We start from the raw sequence: 16260 nt of genomic DNA, 5'->3' as shown, positions 1-16260 counted from the left end.
CCCTTCCTTGAGGATATCAGGAATGTCTTTCAGAGTGCAGAGACACCATGGTGGGGGTCGGGGGATAAGGAGGGGCCAGAGCCCTGGTTGAAGCTTCCACAATAAGGAAGTGAGACCAGCTGCAAACCAGATGAACAAATAGCCCAGTCAGCCGGAAGCACTACAGGCTGGGGAGGGTATGGAAGGGGGTGGTGGGAGGCAAGGCCAATTCTGACAGGGCAACAGCAGGCAGAGTCCTAAGAACAGACTGTGAAGCTTTGTGCCAGGCCCAAGGGAGCCATGAAGGAATCAGAGGAGGGTCAGGGCACTGTGCAGCTGGGCACACGGAAGTAGACACGGTGATCACACTCCAAAGATGGGCACACCCTAGTGCTCACCACTTGTGCATGTGTCCTGACAGTGGAAAGGAAGATCTGAAAGGAAACGATGAGGGCACCCTAGTGGGTTCCAGCATCCTCACAGGGAACTAAACCACCGTGGTGGTACATGTTTTTAAACCCAGCACTCAGCACTGGGGAGGCAGAGGCCTGGTCAACAGAGTGAGTTCTGGGACAGCCAGGACTACACAGAGAAACCTTGTCTCAAAGTACAAAACAGAACAAAAAATCCTGGGTAGGAGAGATGGCTCAGTAGTTAAGAGCACTGGCTGCTCTTCCAGACGGCCTGGATTTAGTTCCCAGCACCCACATGGTAGCTCAAGACTCTAACTCCAGTTCCAGGGGTTCTAACACCCTTGCAGATACATACACAGACAAAACACCAAAGCACACAAAATAAAAATAATAATTGGGACGGGGTAAGCTGGAGCGGAGGGCAGGGAGGTGAAGCCCTATACATAGCATTCACACCTATTCACACCTGTCCTCGCAGTGCCTCAGGTGCCAGCAGGAGTGTGAGCTTCAGAAAACCTGGTTTGTGCAGTGAGAATGTGCAAACAAAACAGAACAAATCCAAAGGAGAAGGGAGAGGAGGGAGGGGGTATAAGGCCCCTACCTGAGGGTTCTGTCTGCAAGGTGTGGTTCACTGTCTCTGGAGACCAGGATCAGACCTGCAGGGGAGGGTTGTGGGGGTGCCCAGTGGCTGGACTCTGACCCCGCACCCATCTTTTTGTGCCAATTTGGGTACCGCAAGCCCCACACGGACCTCGGAAAGAAGCTGTTGTCACAGCCTTATAGATGGTGCAGGGGTCAAGGTCCCCAAGAGTTAATGAGTTACAGGGTAGGAAGAGAGGTCACCCAGCCTGGGTACTCGCTGGAAGGAATTCCAGGAACCTGGGCTTCCAAGCATGGAGAGAATCCTGTGCAGGAAGAGGGGAGGTGAGCAAAGGGGTAATCAAACCCATCAGTCAGAGTTGAGGGGTCTGCCACCCAGAAATCAAATGCACCCCTTTCTTTCATTCTCTCCTGACACCAAAGCTCAGCACTGACAGGAGAGTCTGCAGCTCCCTCATTCTGTAGTTTGGGAAAGGGGTTCTCTATGTTGCCCAGGCTGGCTCACAGAGATCTGCCTTCTTCTGCCTCCCTGAATGTGTGGACCACCGCGGCAGGCATTTCTCTCAGCTTTTTAGCTATGTTTGCTCAAAAACATTTTATTTGAATTATTTTAGTTTTTAGGCAGCGTCTCATGTAGCCCAGGCTGGGCTTATACTCTCTCTGTAGCCAAGGATAACCTTGAATTCCTGATCTCCCAGGTACTGAGAAGTCAGGCCTGTTTCACCACATTGACTCACTATGTAGCCCAGGATGACTCGGAACTTCTGGCAGTCCTCCTGCCTCAGCTTCTCAGGAAGAATGGCAGGCACATACCACCATCCCTGATCCTACTCTCCAGAGTGTGTGTGTGTGCACGTGTGTGTGCGTGTGTAAGCCCAAAGTTGATGTCCAGTGTCTCCCCTCGTCACTTCTGTTTACTTACCAAGGTCTCTCACAGAACCCAGAACTCACTGGCTCCCTCTGGTCCAGCAAGCCAGCTTGCCCAGGACCCAGGGAATCCCTGTCTCTCTGCTGGAGTTATCAGAGGATGCCAAAATGGCAAAGTCACTAGATTTGTACCCCCTGAGCCACCTTTCCAGGTCTTGCTATGCACCCAGGTAGGTCTCAAATGGCAATGCTCCCTCCTCAGCTTAAGTGCTAACATGGCGGGCATGCACCACCTCACCTGGCATGGCTCTACCTGTTCAATGTTCGTGTGTGTGTGTGTGTGTGTGTGTGTGCGTGCGCGCGTGCGTGCAGGTGCAATTAGTGTTTTTAGCCAAATACTTTGCACAGATCTTATGCAGTCTTGAAGTCAGAACGATGGGTTTGTGGCCAACACTCCCTGAGAATCCCTGCACAAGCTCCCCTCCACACTGGCTCAGGAGGCCCACTCTCCCCCTCCTGATGTTCTGACACAAGTTCTTATTTCCCCAGAGGAGAGTCACGGGGATCAAGAATTCCCCTTCTCTCTCCTCCCAGACCTCTTCCCTCCCAGTGGGCCCTGGTCCAATCATGGCTTCCTGGTTACCTCCCAGCACTAAATGCTGTGATGCAGCGACATTTCAGAGATTGGACCCTTCCCACATTGCCCCCAGACCAGAAGCAGGAATGAAGGTGAACCCTCAAATTGAGAACTGATCTCCCACATATACAGCGCCCCCAGGCACGGGGTGAATCCTTTGTATTCAGGCCTGCAGATCACTCAACTCCACCAGACAGGGTAAACAGGTCCACAAAAAACAAACCAAATCCAGTAGCCGGAAAGAAGCCACTAGCGGTAGATCACAAAACTCTTGTATTTCAGGCTGGAGAAAAACAATGGAACCAGAAAAAAGTTCGGGGTGAGGTGTGGGCTAGACACAAGCCTGACCACCTGATTTCCATCCAAGGGACACATAACAGTGGAAGGGGAAAGGGACACCTACAAGTGTCCTCCGACCTCCGCACACACGCCTGAGTATATGCAGTCATAAATATTTTAAGATGCAATTTTTTTTTGTTTTGTTTTGTTTTGTTTTTCAAGACAGGGTTTTTCAGTGGCTTTGGAGCCTGTTCTGGAACTAGCTCTGTAGACCAGGCTGGTCTCGAACTCACAGAGATCCGCCTGCCTCTGCCTCCCGAGTGCTGGGATTAAAGGCGTGCGCCACCACCGCCCGGCCTTAAGATGCAATTTTTAAAATATGTGATAAATGGAAACAAAACCTAGAAAGCAAGTGCCTGGGCAGAGGCAGAGGCAGAAGCAGAAGTAAGGGGGAGCACTTGGAGATCCAGTTTCAAACGTTAGGCCCCAGTTTTGGAGGCAAGCTAATGTACCTCCCCTCCTCCCTCCTCCCTTTCTGCCTTCCACAGAAAGGATGTCGCAATCCCAGCTAAAAGACAAGCCAGGTTTGTTCTAACTCCCAGCCACCCCTGTGCCCCAAGAGGCCAGGAAAACTGAGTGGTTTACAGGAAATCATGAAACTTTCCCCTTAACCCCTTCAGGGGTGTTCGCGAATACCTGTTCTTGGATTGGGCATCACCACCTTGGTTTACAATGTTCCCACACAGCCATTCACGGCTCAGTCGCAGAGGACAGCGTGGTGGTGGAGGTGGTGGTCTGGTGGTGGTGGCGGTGGTGGTGGTGTTGGCGACAGGAAAGTCAGACAGATCCACTAGGGTCCAGTCACTACCCACGACTAGCAGAAAATTCCTGCGCAGGTGGGTGTGACTACCCCCCAGCTCCAGGCACTCTAGAGCTGGAGGCATGCTGGAAGCAGTGCTTGCCTAGCAAACATGAAGTCCTGAGTTCCATCCCCCAAACCACATAAACCAAGCACGGTGAGGACCTGGCACCCCAGCACACAGGAGGTGACACAGTTGAAGCAGGGGTTAAAGGTCACCTTTCTTTACATGGGGACTCTGAAGTCAACCCAGGCTACAGAAGACACTATCATAAACCAGAAAAAGAAAGAAAAAATAGATAGATTTCGTAGCTGCCCCTTTAATCCCATTCAGCACTTTGGAGGCAGAGGCAGGAGGACCTCTGAGTTCTCAGCCAGCCAAGGCTACATAGGACCCTTTCTCAACAGATCTGAAATTCATCAAGCAAGACCTAGCAGCCAGGACTGAGGGAAAGTGGGAATTCACTCCTGGAATTTACAACCCAGCCAGCAGGTGTCTAAATCTGTAGAACTCTCAGGAAGAGAGCTGGCAAGATCTAGTAAGCCCAGGGAGACACCAGCTATGCTGACACTGTGCTAGGCAGGAAGAAACTGAGGCCCAGGGCTCTCCCAGGCCTGCAGAGAGTGGCAGCTTAGACAGGAGGTGTCGGCCAGAGAGTGAGGCCGGTGAAGGACTGGCTGCTTTCACACCAGGGCAGTTGGCAGGAGTGGTAAGGATTCTGTGAGCATTGATCTGGAACAATCTTTGAGGAAAATCTTTCACACACAGAAAACACACACTGTTCAGGGTAGCCGGAAGAGCACAGAGAGGCGGCTAAGAGTTACTGTTGAAGCTGTGGTTGGACATTGGCCTTTCTCTAGGAACAGAGTCTGTGGGGCCAGAGAGATGGCTTATTGGTTGTCATCTAGCACGGGTTGCCCATCCAAAGTATTCTTGTTCGATTCCCAGCACCCTATTCAGCTCACCCAAACATCTGAAATTCCAGTTCTAGGGGATCCAGCGTCTTCTTCTGGCCGCTATAAGCATCAAACATGCATGTGGTGCACAGACATACATGTAGGCAAAACACGCATACACATACCTATAAAATAAATATTTAAGTTCGGTGGTGGTGGTGGTGGTACAGGCCTTTAATCATAGCAGAGGCAGAAGCAGAGGCAGGTGATTTTCAGTGAGTTTGAGGCCAGCTTAGTCTACAGAGCCAGTTTCAGGACAGCCAGAACAGTTACACGGAGAAAGCCCGTCTCAAAAAAACAAAATTAATAAAGAAAAAAAAAAGCATGGAGGTGGTGGCACATGCCTTTAATCCTAGCACTTGGGAGGTAGAGGCAGGCAGATCTCTGTTAGTTCGAGGTCAGCCTGGGCTACAGAGCTAGCTCCAGGAGAGCCAGGAAAACACAGAGAAACCCTGTCTTATAAACAAAAAGGAAAAGAAAAGGAAAGGAGAGGGGAGGGGAAGGGATGGGAGGAGGGAGGGAAGGAAAGTTGTCAGGTAGCCCAGACAGGCCTCTAACTTGGAGGTGAGGCTGACCTTGAACTCACGATTGCCCTGCCTCTATGTCCTAGACTGTGTTGAAAAGCCTGCAGCACAGAATTGAGTTCCATGCTACTGAGACCGATACCCAGTCCTTCGTGTGTGCTGGCCAAACTCTTTTCCCTAGCACACTTCTTGGCTAGTGAACGGCCAAGCTGAACTGTCCTCACCTCCAAGAAGCCCTCCTGGATCGTCTCAGCAGCAGAATTCTTTCTCGTTGCAGAAAACATCCCACAGAGCTGGGACTGGGTGTTCAGAGGTGTCCCACCCCAATCCTCCTCATAGGAGAGGCTTGGTTTATAAATGCATAGGTTGGCCTTTGTGATGCCCAGCAACAGGGAAGGTGGAGACAGGAGGATTGCTTGGAGGCAGAAGTTCAGGATTATTTAGCACACTGGTTCTTAAGCTTCCTGATGCTGTAATCTTTTTAATACAGCTCCTCATGTCATGGTGAACCCCACCAACCACAAAATTATTTTCATTACTACTTCATAGCTATAATTTTGCTTCTGTTATGAATCGTAATGTAAATACCTGATATGCAGCCCACAGAGGGGTCGTGACCCACAGGTTGAGAACTGCTGGTTTAGCAAGACCTGTGGGTGGAGGTGGGGGGGGGGGGGACAGGGAGAACCAGACAGACAGACAAGCTCTGAGGCTGGAACCCAGCTCATTGTGGAAGGAGTCTCTTTAGACTTCAATTTTTTTTTTATTTATTTTTTTACTGTAACCAATACAATAGGGATCAGGCAAGGTTCAGCATTTGGCCTTGACCCCAAGGGGATCCTGAGGCAGTTGAGTGCCAGGGAAATGTGCCTTGGGTTACTCCCCCCAAGACATGTTGGCCCCAGGCTTGTGAAAAGTTTAGGAAACCTTGTTGCAAAATCTGGGCCAGTCCCTGGATGCAGGAACAGGGAGGGCTCAGAGGAGGAGGTCCACATAAGAGGCAGCCCTCTGCAGACAGACTCACTCCTGCCGCTGCCCCTCACCTCCTTCACTCCCTCCACCATAGTCCTCCAGTATGGGACCCGCTTCAGGGCCCCAGCTGCTGCTGCTGCTGCTGCTGGCCGGCTCCCCCCTGGCTCTAGGGAGTACCATGTAAGTAGTTACCTTCTGGGGTGCAGTTCCGGGTAGACTTTCTAAGACGTGGGTGAGAGTGTGCTCTGTCGGGGAAAGGTAAAAGATATGGGAGTTAGGAATCTGTGCTGGGGGCTGGGAGATGGCTCGGTGGGGAAGAACTCTTGCTGCATGAACATGACCCTTGGTCAAACTCCCAGCACCCATGGAAAAGCCAGGAATGACCTCAGTGCCCATCACCTCACACTCCATGGGGCTGGAGACAGCCCAATACCAGGTTCAGAGAGAGAAGACCTTGGCTCAAGGGAGTAAGGTGTGTGAGTGAGAACACAGGACACATGGCATTGCCCTCCGACCTCCACACACGCATGTCAGGAGCTTGCTCATGAACGTGTGAGCACACAGAATGTGGTCCGCTTGAGTGCCAGGGTATTTACAGGCTCATGATCATCGAATCACCTACTGTAGCATTAGGGTGCCTACTTATAGAACAGAAGATCTGTTGATTTAGGGTGTCTGTGATGCCTCATTGTTTAGGCAATGGTGAGGTTGAGATTTGTGAATTGGGGCACTGTTGGGGTCTGCAACCGTTGACTGTGTGGACTGTCAAAAGCCAAGCTCGGATAGGGCCTGATGACTCTGGCCTGTTATCCCAGCTACTCTGGAGACAGAGGCAGGAGGCGTGCACATTCTAGGCAAGCCTGGTCTACATAGTGAATTCAGGGCTAGCTTGGACAACTTAGCAAGACTCCGTCTCCAAATAGAAGAGTGAGAAGAGGTGAGGGTAGCTCGGTGATAGAGCCCTTGCTCCTGCAAGCCAAGTGCTAAAACCAGGGAGAGCCAGCTTCCAGTGACTGAGGGGGAGGGAGAGGGAGGGAGGTGATGGTCCTTGGGGAGGAACATGGATCCAGGCCTCTGCTCTGGCAGCCAGCACTGAGAGCCCTCCAGAAGCAGTGACAGCGCCAGCCAGGCACTGACGGGTGAGGGCTGGAGTCTGCAGTCTTGAGGTGACATCCTCTCCGGTGTTCCTCACGCAGGTATTCCATCATCACCCCCAATGTCCTGCGGCTGGAGAGCCAAGAGACCATCGTGCTGGAGGCCCATGAGGCACAGAACGACGTCCCAGTCTCAGTCTCTGTGCACGATTTCCCAAAGAAGCAGGTGCTGACCAGCGAGAAGACAGTGCTGACAGGCGCCACTAGGCACCTGGGCACCGTCACGATCAAGGTGGGCAAGGGAATGTGGAGCTACAGACAACTACAACCCCTTAGGTCCAGCCTGAGTCCCCTCTCCTGAGTCCCTCTCCTCTGAGCTCCGCCCCTGAGCCCCTCCCATCTGAGTCCAACTTCTCTGAGCCCCTCCCCTCAGACTCTACCTTCTAAGTCCCTCCCCTTTGAGCCCCTCCCATCTGGGTCCCGCCCCGGGCCCCTCCCGTCTTACTCTCCATTCCTCTGAGCCCTTCCCCTCAGAATCTACCTTTTAAGTTCTTCTCCTATGAGTCCCTGCCCTCTAAACCCTCCCCTCTGAGCCGCCCTTCCCCCCGAACCTCTGAATTCTGCCCCTCTTCCCATACCCCATGAGCCCCGTCCACTGAGCCCCACCCCTCTGAGCCCCGTCCACTGAGCCCCTCCCCTCTGAGTCGCTCTCCTCAGACTCTACCATCTAAGTCCCTCACCTCTGAGAACTACCCCTCTGAGCCCCTCTAAGCCCTGTCCACCGAGCCGCTCCCCTCTGAACCCCTCTCCTTAGAATCTACCATTAAGTCCCTCCCCTCTGAGAACCACCACTCTGAGCTCCGCCTCTTTGAGCCTCCCCTCCGCCACTCTTAACTCCGCCCCTCTGAGCCCCTCCCTTCTGAGTCCCCACACCTCTGAGCCCCTTCCCTCAGAGTCTACATTCTAATTTCCGCCCCTCTGAGCTCCACCCTTCTGACACCCACCCCTCTGAGTCCCTCCCCTCTGAGGTCTGCCCACGAGCCCCTCCCCTCAGAATCTACCTTCTAAGTCCCTCCCATCTGAGCCTACATAAACTCCACTCCCTGAGCCCCAACACTCTGACTCCTGCCCAACACTCTGACAGGAGGTCCAGAGCCTCCGATTCCTGACTGCTCCGCCCCCCCCCCCCGACCAATGTGCAGATTCCCGCCAGTAAGGAGTTCCAGACAAATAAGGGGCAAAAGTATGTGACAGTGGTGGCGAGCTTCGGACAAACGGTGGTGGAGAAAGTGGTGCTGGTGAGCTTCCAGAGTGGGTACCTCTTCATCCAGACAGACAAGACCATCTACACCCCAGGCTCCACGGGTAAGTGCTGCGGGTGGCTGCACACACCAGGGCTGGAGGACCCTCCCAGAGCTTGAGGTCTAATGGGACTCGCTTGTCTCCCCCAAATCATCCAGTCCTCTATCGGATCTTCACCGTAGACGACGAGCTACTGCCCGTGGCCAGGACGGTTGTCATCACCATTGAGGTACCAGCTACTGAGTTTCCCAGAGAGCCTCAGAAAGGGGCAGTGCAGAGGAGCCAGAGACCTAGGGATCCCCATAGAAGGGATACCCACAAGGAGGGTCATAGACGCAGGATCTGAACCCAGAGAAACTCCCTGAGCCTGTTTCCCCATCAGAAGGTTGGGACGAACCTTAATTGTAGTGACCTAGTCTGCACAGTAGATGGCGCATGGGAAAGCCTGAGTGAGCATCCCCCCTCCCTTCTCCCTTACAATCCTCAAGTGGCTCCCACTTCTTTTGAATCAAAGCCCAAGTCTTCCTTGCAGGGCACGAGGCCCTGCTCATCCTGCTGCTCATCCTGCCCTGTTCCCTCCTTGCCTCCCTCCTCCCTCTGTCTCTCATTCCCTCTGCTACACACACACACACACACACACACACACACAACCCCTGGTCGTGTAAACACCCAGGCATTTGCTGGATGAACTATGTCCTAAGCCAGTGAGGTCAGGACCTTTTATCTAAACATACATAAAATGCACAGCACAGAGAGGTTGAGCCATCTGCCTGAGATCACCCAGCTTGTAAGTGGCACAGTAGGGGTTTGAACCTAAGCTGAGTGACCAAGGTCTGTGCTTTTAACTGCCACCTCAGCAGACATAGGAATGGTGTGGTTGGGCCTCTCAGAGTTGCTTTATCCCATATGCCTTTCCTGACTCTTTACAGACCCCCGATGGCGTGCCCATTAAGAGAGACACTCTGTCTTCCCAAAACCAGTATGGCATCTTACCCTTCTCTTGGAACATTCCAGAACTGGTCAAGTATGTCTGGGTCTCCAGGAACGGGACTCCCCTGTCCCACGAGAGGGATGGGGAGGCACTTGGAGGCCCGGTGGGTCACACTCGTCATCTCTTGCAGCATGGGACAGTGGAAGATCCGAGCCTTCTACGAGCATGCACCACAGCAGACCTTCACCGCGCAGTTTGAGGTGAAGGAGTATGGTAAGTCCTGGCGGACCGGACAGGCTCGGGATAAGGACAAGGCCGCTGTGCCTGTGCTACCCTGGCAGCCCTGCCAACGCCATCTTTGCTATCTCCACACCCCACCCCAGTGCTGCCCAGTTTCGAGGTCCTGGTGAACCTTGAAAAGCCATTTTATTACATCGACGACCCAAAGGGCCTGGAAGTTTCCATCTCGGCCAGGTGAGGGTCGGGGAGGAGCATGGAGGACGGGTCTCCAGCCACATTCAGAGAGGCCTTCAGTATCCGAAGTCTTCTTCCCTCGCAGGTTCCTGTATGGGAAGAACGTGGACGGGATGGCCTTCGTGATCTTTGGGGTCCAGGATGGCGACAAGAAGTTTTCTCTGTCCCAATCCCTCCAGCGCGTGGTGGTACTGCCCCAGCCCCTGACAGCCTGGAACCTTGCTATCTCCCCTGAGACCACGCCCCCGCCCCAGAGCCCCTCCCACCTCTTAGCCCCTCCCAGCCCCTCCTCTTGCAGAACTCAGCCCCCAGTCCTGAGCTCCTCCCCTTCCCAGCTCCTCTCTTGGGGACCTTCTCCTCTCCCTCAGGCTCCCCTATTCTCCGCAGATCGACAACGGTTGGGGGGACGCAGTGCTCGAACGACAGACACTGCTGGATGGGGTACGGCCCTCCAACGCTGAGGCCCTGGTGGGGAAGTCCCTGTATGTCTCAGTCACTGTCATCCTGCACTCAGGTAAGGCCTGTTGAGGTAAGGGAAGTCAGATAGCAAGGCTAACCTGAGGGAGGAGGCCTGACCCTGCGGGGCAGCTGGGGAGCCTGCCTGGACCTTTACCACTCCTCCCCTCAGGTAGTGACATGGTGGAGGCAGAGCGCAGTGGGATCGCGATTGTCACCTCCCCTTACCAGATCCACTTCACCAAGACACCCAAATTCTTCAAGCCAGCCATGCCCTTCGACATCAAGGTAAGATGAGGGGCCAGTGCCCGCTTCCAGCTGCGTCCCTCCGACCACACCACTTGACCCTTCCCCGCCCACCTCTTTCCACAGGTGTTTGTGACCAACCCTGATGGCTCTCCAGCCCCCCGAGTGCCCGTCGTCATTGAAGGAACTGACTCACAGGCTGTCACTCAAGATGATGGTGTGGCCAGGCTGAGTGTCAACACGCCCAACAACCGCAATAGACTAACCGTCAAGGTGATTTTCCAGAGCTCAGACCCTAGTCTCCATGGCCAGAGCCCTACTCGGGGCTCTGCTGGCTTCGTGATGGGTTCCGTGGGTCACCCAGAGGATCCTATGTCGCTGTATTAAAAAAAAAAAAAAACTGACAAAAACCACTTCAGAAAGGAAGGTGTCCAGAGAGTCCAGTGACTGGGTGGGCGCAGAAGCAGGAGACTACCTAAAGCAGCTGTTCACATGCCATCCGCAAAGATGAGCACTACCATTCGGCTAGGCTGTTCCTTTCTCTTCAGTCCAGTGCTCTAGCTCAGGGGAAGACGGTGCCACCCAAAGGGTGGGTCTTCCCAACCTAGAACCCCTCCCTGGCATGATCAGAGCTCGCCTCCTGGTGGACTCTCCGTGCTCTCAAGCTGTCAGTCAATATCAAGCATCCCAGAGCCAGTGTGAGCTTCAGGGATTCCACCCTGGCCAGCATTGGGAACCAGCGTGCCTCCTTTTTCCCAACCTAGGTGAGCACTAAGGACAATAGTATCCTGGACACACGACAAGCAACCAACACCATGACGGCACAGCCCTATGGCACTATGCACAACTCCAACAACTACCTGCATCTGGCAGTGTCTCGTGAAGAGCTCAAACCAGGGGACAACCTCAAAGTCAACTTCCACCTTCGCACAGACCCCGGCCAAGAAGCCAAGATTCGCTACTACACCTACCTGGTCCGTGGTCACCAGAAGCCTCAGCTCCCCTACACGACTCTCCAGTATCCTAAAGATCCCTGCGTGGCCCCAGGGTCTCCCCTGCCCATTCTAGGGATCCCCACCCAGCCCTGGGGTCTCCCCTGCCCTTCCTAGTGATCCCCACCCAGTCCTGCGGTCTCCTCTGCACATTCTAGGGATCCTCGCCCAGCCCTGGGGTCTCCCCTGCCCATCCTAGGGATCTCCGCCCAGCCCTGGGGTCCCCCTACCAATCCTAGGGATCCCTGCCCAACCCAGGGGTCTCCCCTACCAAACCTAGGGATCCCTTTCCAGCTCCGGGGTCTCCCCTAACGATCCTAGGGATCCCTGTCCATCCTCATGATCTTTCCTGCCCATCCTAGGGATCCCTGTCCAGCACCAGGGTCTCCCCTGCCCATTCTAGGGATCCCTAAACAGCCCCGGGGTCCCCTACCCATTCCACCTAACCCCATTCTGGTTCTCATGCCAGCCCATCATCCCTTCAGATTATGAACAAAGGAAAGCTACTGAAGGCAGGCCGCCAGGTTCGGGAGCCTGGCCAGGACCTGGTGGTCTTGGCCCTGCCTATCACTCCAGATTTCATTCCTTCCTTCCGCCTGGTGGCTTACTACACCCTGATTGGAGCCAATGGCCAGAGGGAGGTGGTGGCAGACTCTGTCTGGGTGGATGTAAAGGATTCCTGTGTAGGCACAGTGAGTCTCTCTCTCTCTCTCTCTCTCTCTCTCTCTCTCTCTCTCTCTCTTCATCTTCTCTCTCTTTCATCTGTCTTTCCCTCTTTCCTTTCTTTTTCTTAAAGACATTGTCTCACTATATACCCTGAGTGTACTGAAATTCATTATGTGGACTAGGTTTGGCCTGGAACTCACAGCGTTCTGCCTGCTTTGCACCCCTATCACTTCCGCCCTTTGCATCCCTTCTTTTTCTCTTCTCTCTTCTCTTCCCAACCCTCTCCTGGCCTTGCTTACTTATCTCTTCCCTCCACGCCTACCCCATTCTCTCTTCCTCCCACTCTCTCCCCCCATTTTCTCTTTCCCTTTAGACTGTCTGTCTCCCCTCCCTTCCCCTCTCTCTCTGTGGTCCTTCCAGGGCTGACTCATCCATCTTGCTTCTCCACCCTCCCTATAGCTGGTGGTGAAGGGTGACCCCAGAGATAACCGACAGCTGGCACCTGGGCAGCAAACAACACTCAGGATCGAGGGAAACCAGGGGGCTCGAGTGGGCCTGGTGGCCGTGGACAAGGGCGTGTTTGTGCTGAACAAGAAGAACAAACTCACACAGAGCAAGGTGAACACCTGCGTCCCGGCGTCTGGCCTGCAGTAGGGTCTGGGGAAATGAGGGTGTAGGGTGTGCCGGAGGCTGAGCTGGGAGTTTGCTGGGGGCTGCATATGAGTATATGAGGGATGAGGACGGCAAGGTTTAACATCATGGCGGGTTGAAAGAAGCTCTGCTGACCTGGCCTCTCCCCCTCCCACCTCCACGACCCAACCCATCTCATGCCACCTGCAGATCTGGGACGTGGTAGAGAAGGCAGACATTGGCTGCACCCCAGGCAGTGGAAAGGACTATGCGGGGGTCTTCACGGATGCAGGACTGGCCTTCAAAACAAATGAAGGCCTGCAGACTGAGCAGAGAACAAGTGAGAAAAGGGAGCAGGGGTTGACAGGAGGGAGGACATGCCTTCACCCCCAGATGCCCACCAAGAGCGGGACCCTGAGAGCAGGAAACTGAGTCTCAGCCCCTTCTCCACCAGCAGCACCTGCTGTCCCTGCCTTGTTTAAAATTCATTTTCAATTGCATTTAATTGAAGTGGGGTGTGTATGTGTGTGCATGCTTCTGTGAATGGACATGTGCATGGATATGCATGCAGATGTGCATAAATGTGCATATGTGTGCACATGTGTCTGTGTGTGCTCACACCACAGCATGCATGTGGAGGTTAGAAGACAACATGCACCAGTCAGTTCTCAGCTTCCACCACTTGGGTCCTGGCAATCTAACAGGTCATCAGTATTAGCTGCAAGCCCCATTAACAACTGAGCCTTTTCGCCAGCCTCCATTGCTGCTCCCTGAGCCCCAGTCTCTTCTACTGCAAAAAAAGGTGCAATAAACCCCGGTCTCCCCCATCTCACTCTCGGCCCTCCCTCAGATTCAGAATGCATCAAGCCAGCTGCCCGCCGTCGTCGCTCAGTACAGCTGACGGAGAAGAGGATGGACAAAGGTTAGAAGTCCTCTGCTGATGCCATCCTCATCCTGTTAGAATCCCAAGGGAGGTGGGGAAGGTCCTGCCATGGGAAATTCTATCTGGAGCTGGGTCCTATGCTCTCCTGGTGACTAAGTCTGACACAAGGTCTGTGCCTCCCACAGCGGGTCAGTACACGAACAAGGGTCTGCGGAAGTGTTGTGAGGATGGCATGCGCGATATCCCTATGAGGTTTTCCTGCCAGCGCCGGGCACGCTTCATCAGCCAGGGGGAGAGCTGTGTGAAGGCTTTTATAGACTGCTGCAACTACATCACCGCGCTGCGTCAGAAGCACCAGCGAGACCAAGTGCTGGGCCTGGCCAGGAGTGAGTGGCGTCTCACAGGGTGACGTTGGGGATGGAGTGGCTGCCCCTGTCTGCTGGAAGAGTAGCCCAAAGACTGTGACCCCAGCCCTCAACCCTGGGAAGACAGAAGGAGGAGGATGGAGGCCAGATGGGCTACATAGCAAGGAAGAGGCTAAGGGAGTGAGGGAGAGCTGGCTCAGGGAAGGGAAGGGGGAGAGGGAGCCCAGGGCATTCCTCACATTGCCTATGTCCCCACCCCACAAACCAAGGTAAGTTCTACAACCCTTCCACATTGAAGCTAGATGTTTTGGCTCATGCCTCTCATTCCAGCACTCAGAAGGCTGAGGCCAGAGGATTGCTGCAGATCCCAGGCCAGCCTGGGCTACCTAATGAGTTCCAACCAGCTCGGATAATGCTCGTCTTGATTCCAACACATCTGTAGAACATGATTTTTAGTTTTTATTTCCTGGATGGAGAGAGGAATCCCCACAAATCCCCAGTGTGTCTGGGACTGCCAGAAAACCCTCACCCCAGGGCGAATGCATTTACACAGCTCAGAAATGCATGCTAGGGAGCCACCCCAGAGTGGATCTTTTCCCAGACCACAGCTACATCTACCCATCCTCAGGTGACATGGATGAAGACATAATTCCCGAAGAAGATATCGTCTCCCGAAGCCAATTTCCAGAGAGCTGGTTGTGGACCATAGAGGAGTTGAAGGAACCAGAAAAGAACGGGTATGGCTCGATGTTCAGGGGGTAAAGGTGCTGGCTCCGAAGACTGACGTGGTGGAAGGGGAGAACCAATTCCCACAGGTTGTCCTTGACCTCCACCTGAAGGTCAGGGCAGAAGGATGCCACACTCTCTCTCTCACACACACACGGAGTAGATATATTTTTTAAAAGGGAGGTGAGGCTAGGACATCCCTAGTCCACATCCCTGCCAGAGGGCAGAAAGCATCTTCCCAGACAAGCTAATCTGCATATGATTTGCTTGCTTGCACCTGCTAAGTACCTGAGGTCTGCAGTGGGCAGACCTGTCTTCTCTGGAGTCACCATGGAGGTCCATGGCCTGCAAACCAGAGCTCCTCTCTAACGTGTCCCCAGTGGGCCTCCCACCTCCACACCCGTCTCCATCCTGCTAGATCTCACCACTTGATTTTTAAACTTCTGCCCCACTCAGAATCTCCACGAAGGTCATGAACATCTTTCTCAAAGACTCCATCACCACCTGGGAGATTCTGGCAGTGAGCTTATCAGATAAGAAAGGTAAGGGAGGGGCTAGGGAGGGGGCTCAGTGGTAACCTGTTCCCTGCAAACATCTCCCAAGCTCCATCTGCAGAACTAGCAGAGAAAGCAGGGTGTCCTTGTGCCAGCTTGTCATCCCAACGCTGGGGAGTCAGGAACAGGAGGAGCCCTGGGTCTTCCTGGCCAGGCAGCCAAGTCAATCAGTGAGCTCCAGGGTCAATAAGAAACCCTGGGTCAAAAAATGAGAAGGAGAGCCTGAGGAGCTCAGTGGCTAAAAGCATTTACTAATCTTGCAGAGGACCAGAGTTTTTGGTTCCCAGCCCCCATTTTAGTTAGGCAGCTCACAACTGTCTGCAGCTCCAGGGGGAATCCGATGCCCTCTTCTGGCCTCCTTGGGTACTGCACTGATATGCACACAGAGACACATGTGTACATACATAAAATTAAATAAGGTGGAGGCGGAATTGAAGATGACACCCAGTGTCAATCCCTGGCCTCCACATGCATATGCACATGTAAACACACAGGTTGGACACAGCTTGCCGTGATGACCATGTGCATGTTTTAGTCTCTACCTGTCTGCGAATGGGATCAGCCATGGCCAGCTAGGGAACTTGAAGCAGGTCCTTTCTGCCCCCACCCCGCACAGCTCTCCCACCTGGACCCTTCACACTGCTCTCTCTGTCCACAGGGATCTGTGTGGCGGACCCCTATGAGATCACAGTGATGCAGGATTTCTTCATTGACCTGAGGCTGCCCTACTCCGTGGTGCGCAACGAGCAGGTGGAGATCAGAGCTGTGCTCTTCAACTACCGTGAAAACGACAAGCTTAAGGTGGGAGCCGGTCGGAGCTGGGAGGTTGAACAGGACCCGTGAACCCACCCTCA

General features: G+C 53.9%; 1 protein-coding gene across 1 annotated transcript in view; it reads left to right on the top strand.

The window, feature by feature from the left end:
* The first annotated feature begins 6149 nt into the window (after positions 1–6149).
* Positions 6150–16260, top strand: part of LOC130875468 (complement C3-like) — a 30805-nt gene continuing 20694 nt past the window's right edge. The window contains exons 1-20 of the mRNA XM_057771321.1: positions 6150–6267; positions 7284–7473; positions 8384–8546; positions 8642–8712; positions 9413–9507; positions 9605–9687; positions 9798–9888; positions 9974–10076; positions 10276–10402; positions 10517–10632; positions 10717–10863; positions 11355–11564; positions 12068–12274; positions 12708–12866; positions 13089–13218; positions 13729–13800; positions 13947–14147; positions 14755–14863; positions 15309–15394; positions 16065–16207. Of these exons, the coding sequence (XP_057627304.1) occupies positions 6191–6267; positions 7284–7473; positions 8384–8546; positions 8642–8712; positions 9413–9507; positions 9605–9687; positions 9798–9888; positions 9974–10076; positions 10276–10402; positions 10517–10632; positions 10717–10863; positions 11355–11564; positions 12068–12274; positions 12708–12866; positions 13089–13218; positions 13729–13800; positions 13947–14147; positions 14755–14863; positions 15309–15394; positions 16065–16207 (2580 nt within the window). The 5' untranslated portion in view covers positions 6150–6190. The remainder of the gene's footprint in view (positions 6268–7283; positions 7474–8383; positions 8547–8641; positions 8713–9412; positions 9508–9604; positions 9688–9797; positions 9889–9973; positions 10077–10275; positions 10403–10516; positions 10633–10716; positions 10864–11354; positions 11565–12067; positions 12275–12707; positions 12867–13088; positions 13219–13728; positions 13801–13946; positions 14148–14754; positions 14864–15308; positions 15395–16064; positions 16208–16260) is intronic.

This window comes from Chionomys nivalis, chromosome 6 (assembly GCF_950005125.1).
Source record: "Chionomys nivalis chromosome 6, mChiNiv1.1, whole genome shotgun sequence".
Lineage (NCBI taxonomy): Eukaryota > Metazoa > Chordata > Mammalia > Rodentia > Cricetidae > Chionomys > Chionomys nivalis.
This window is presented reverse-complemented; position numbering and strand designations above follow the sequence as displayed.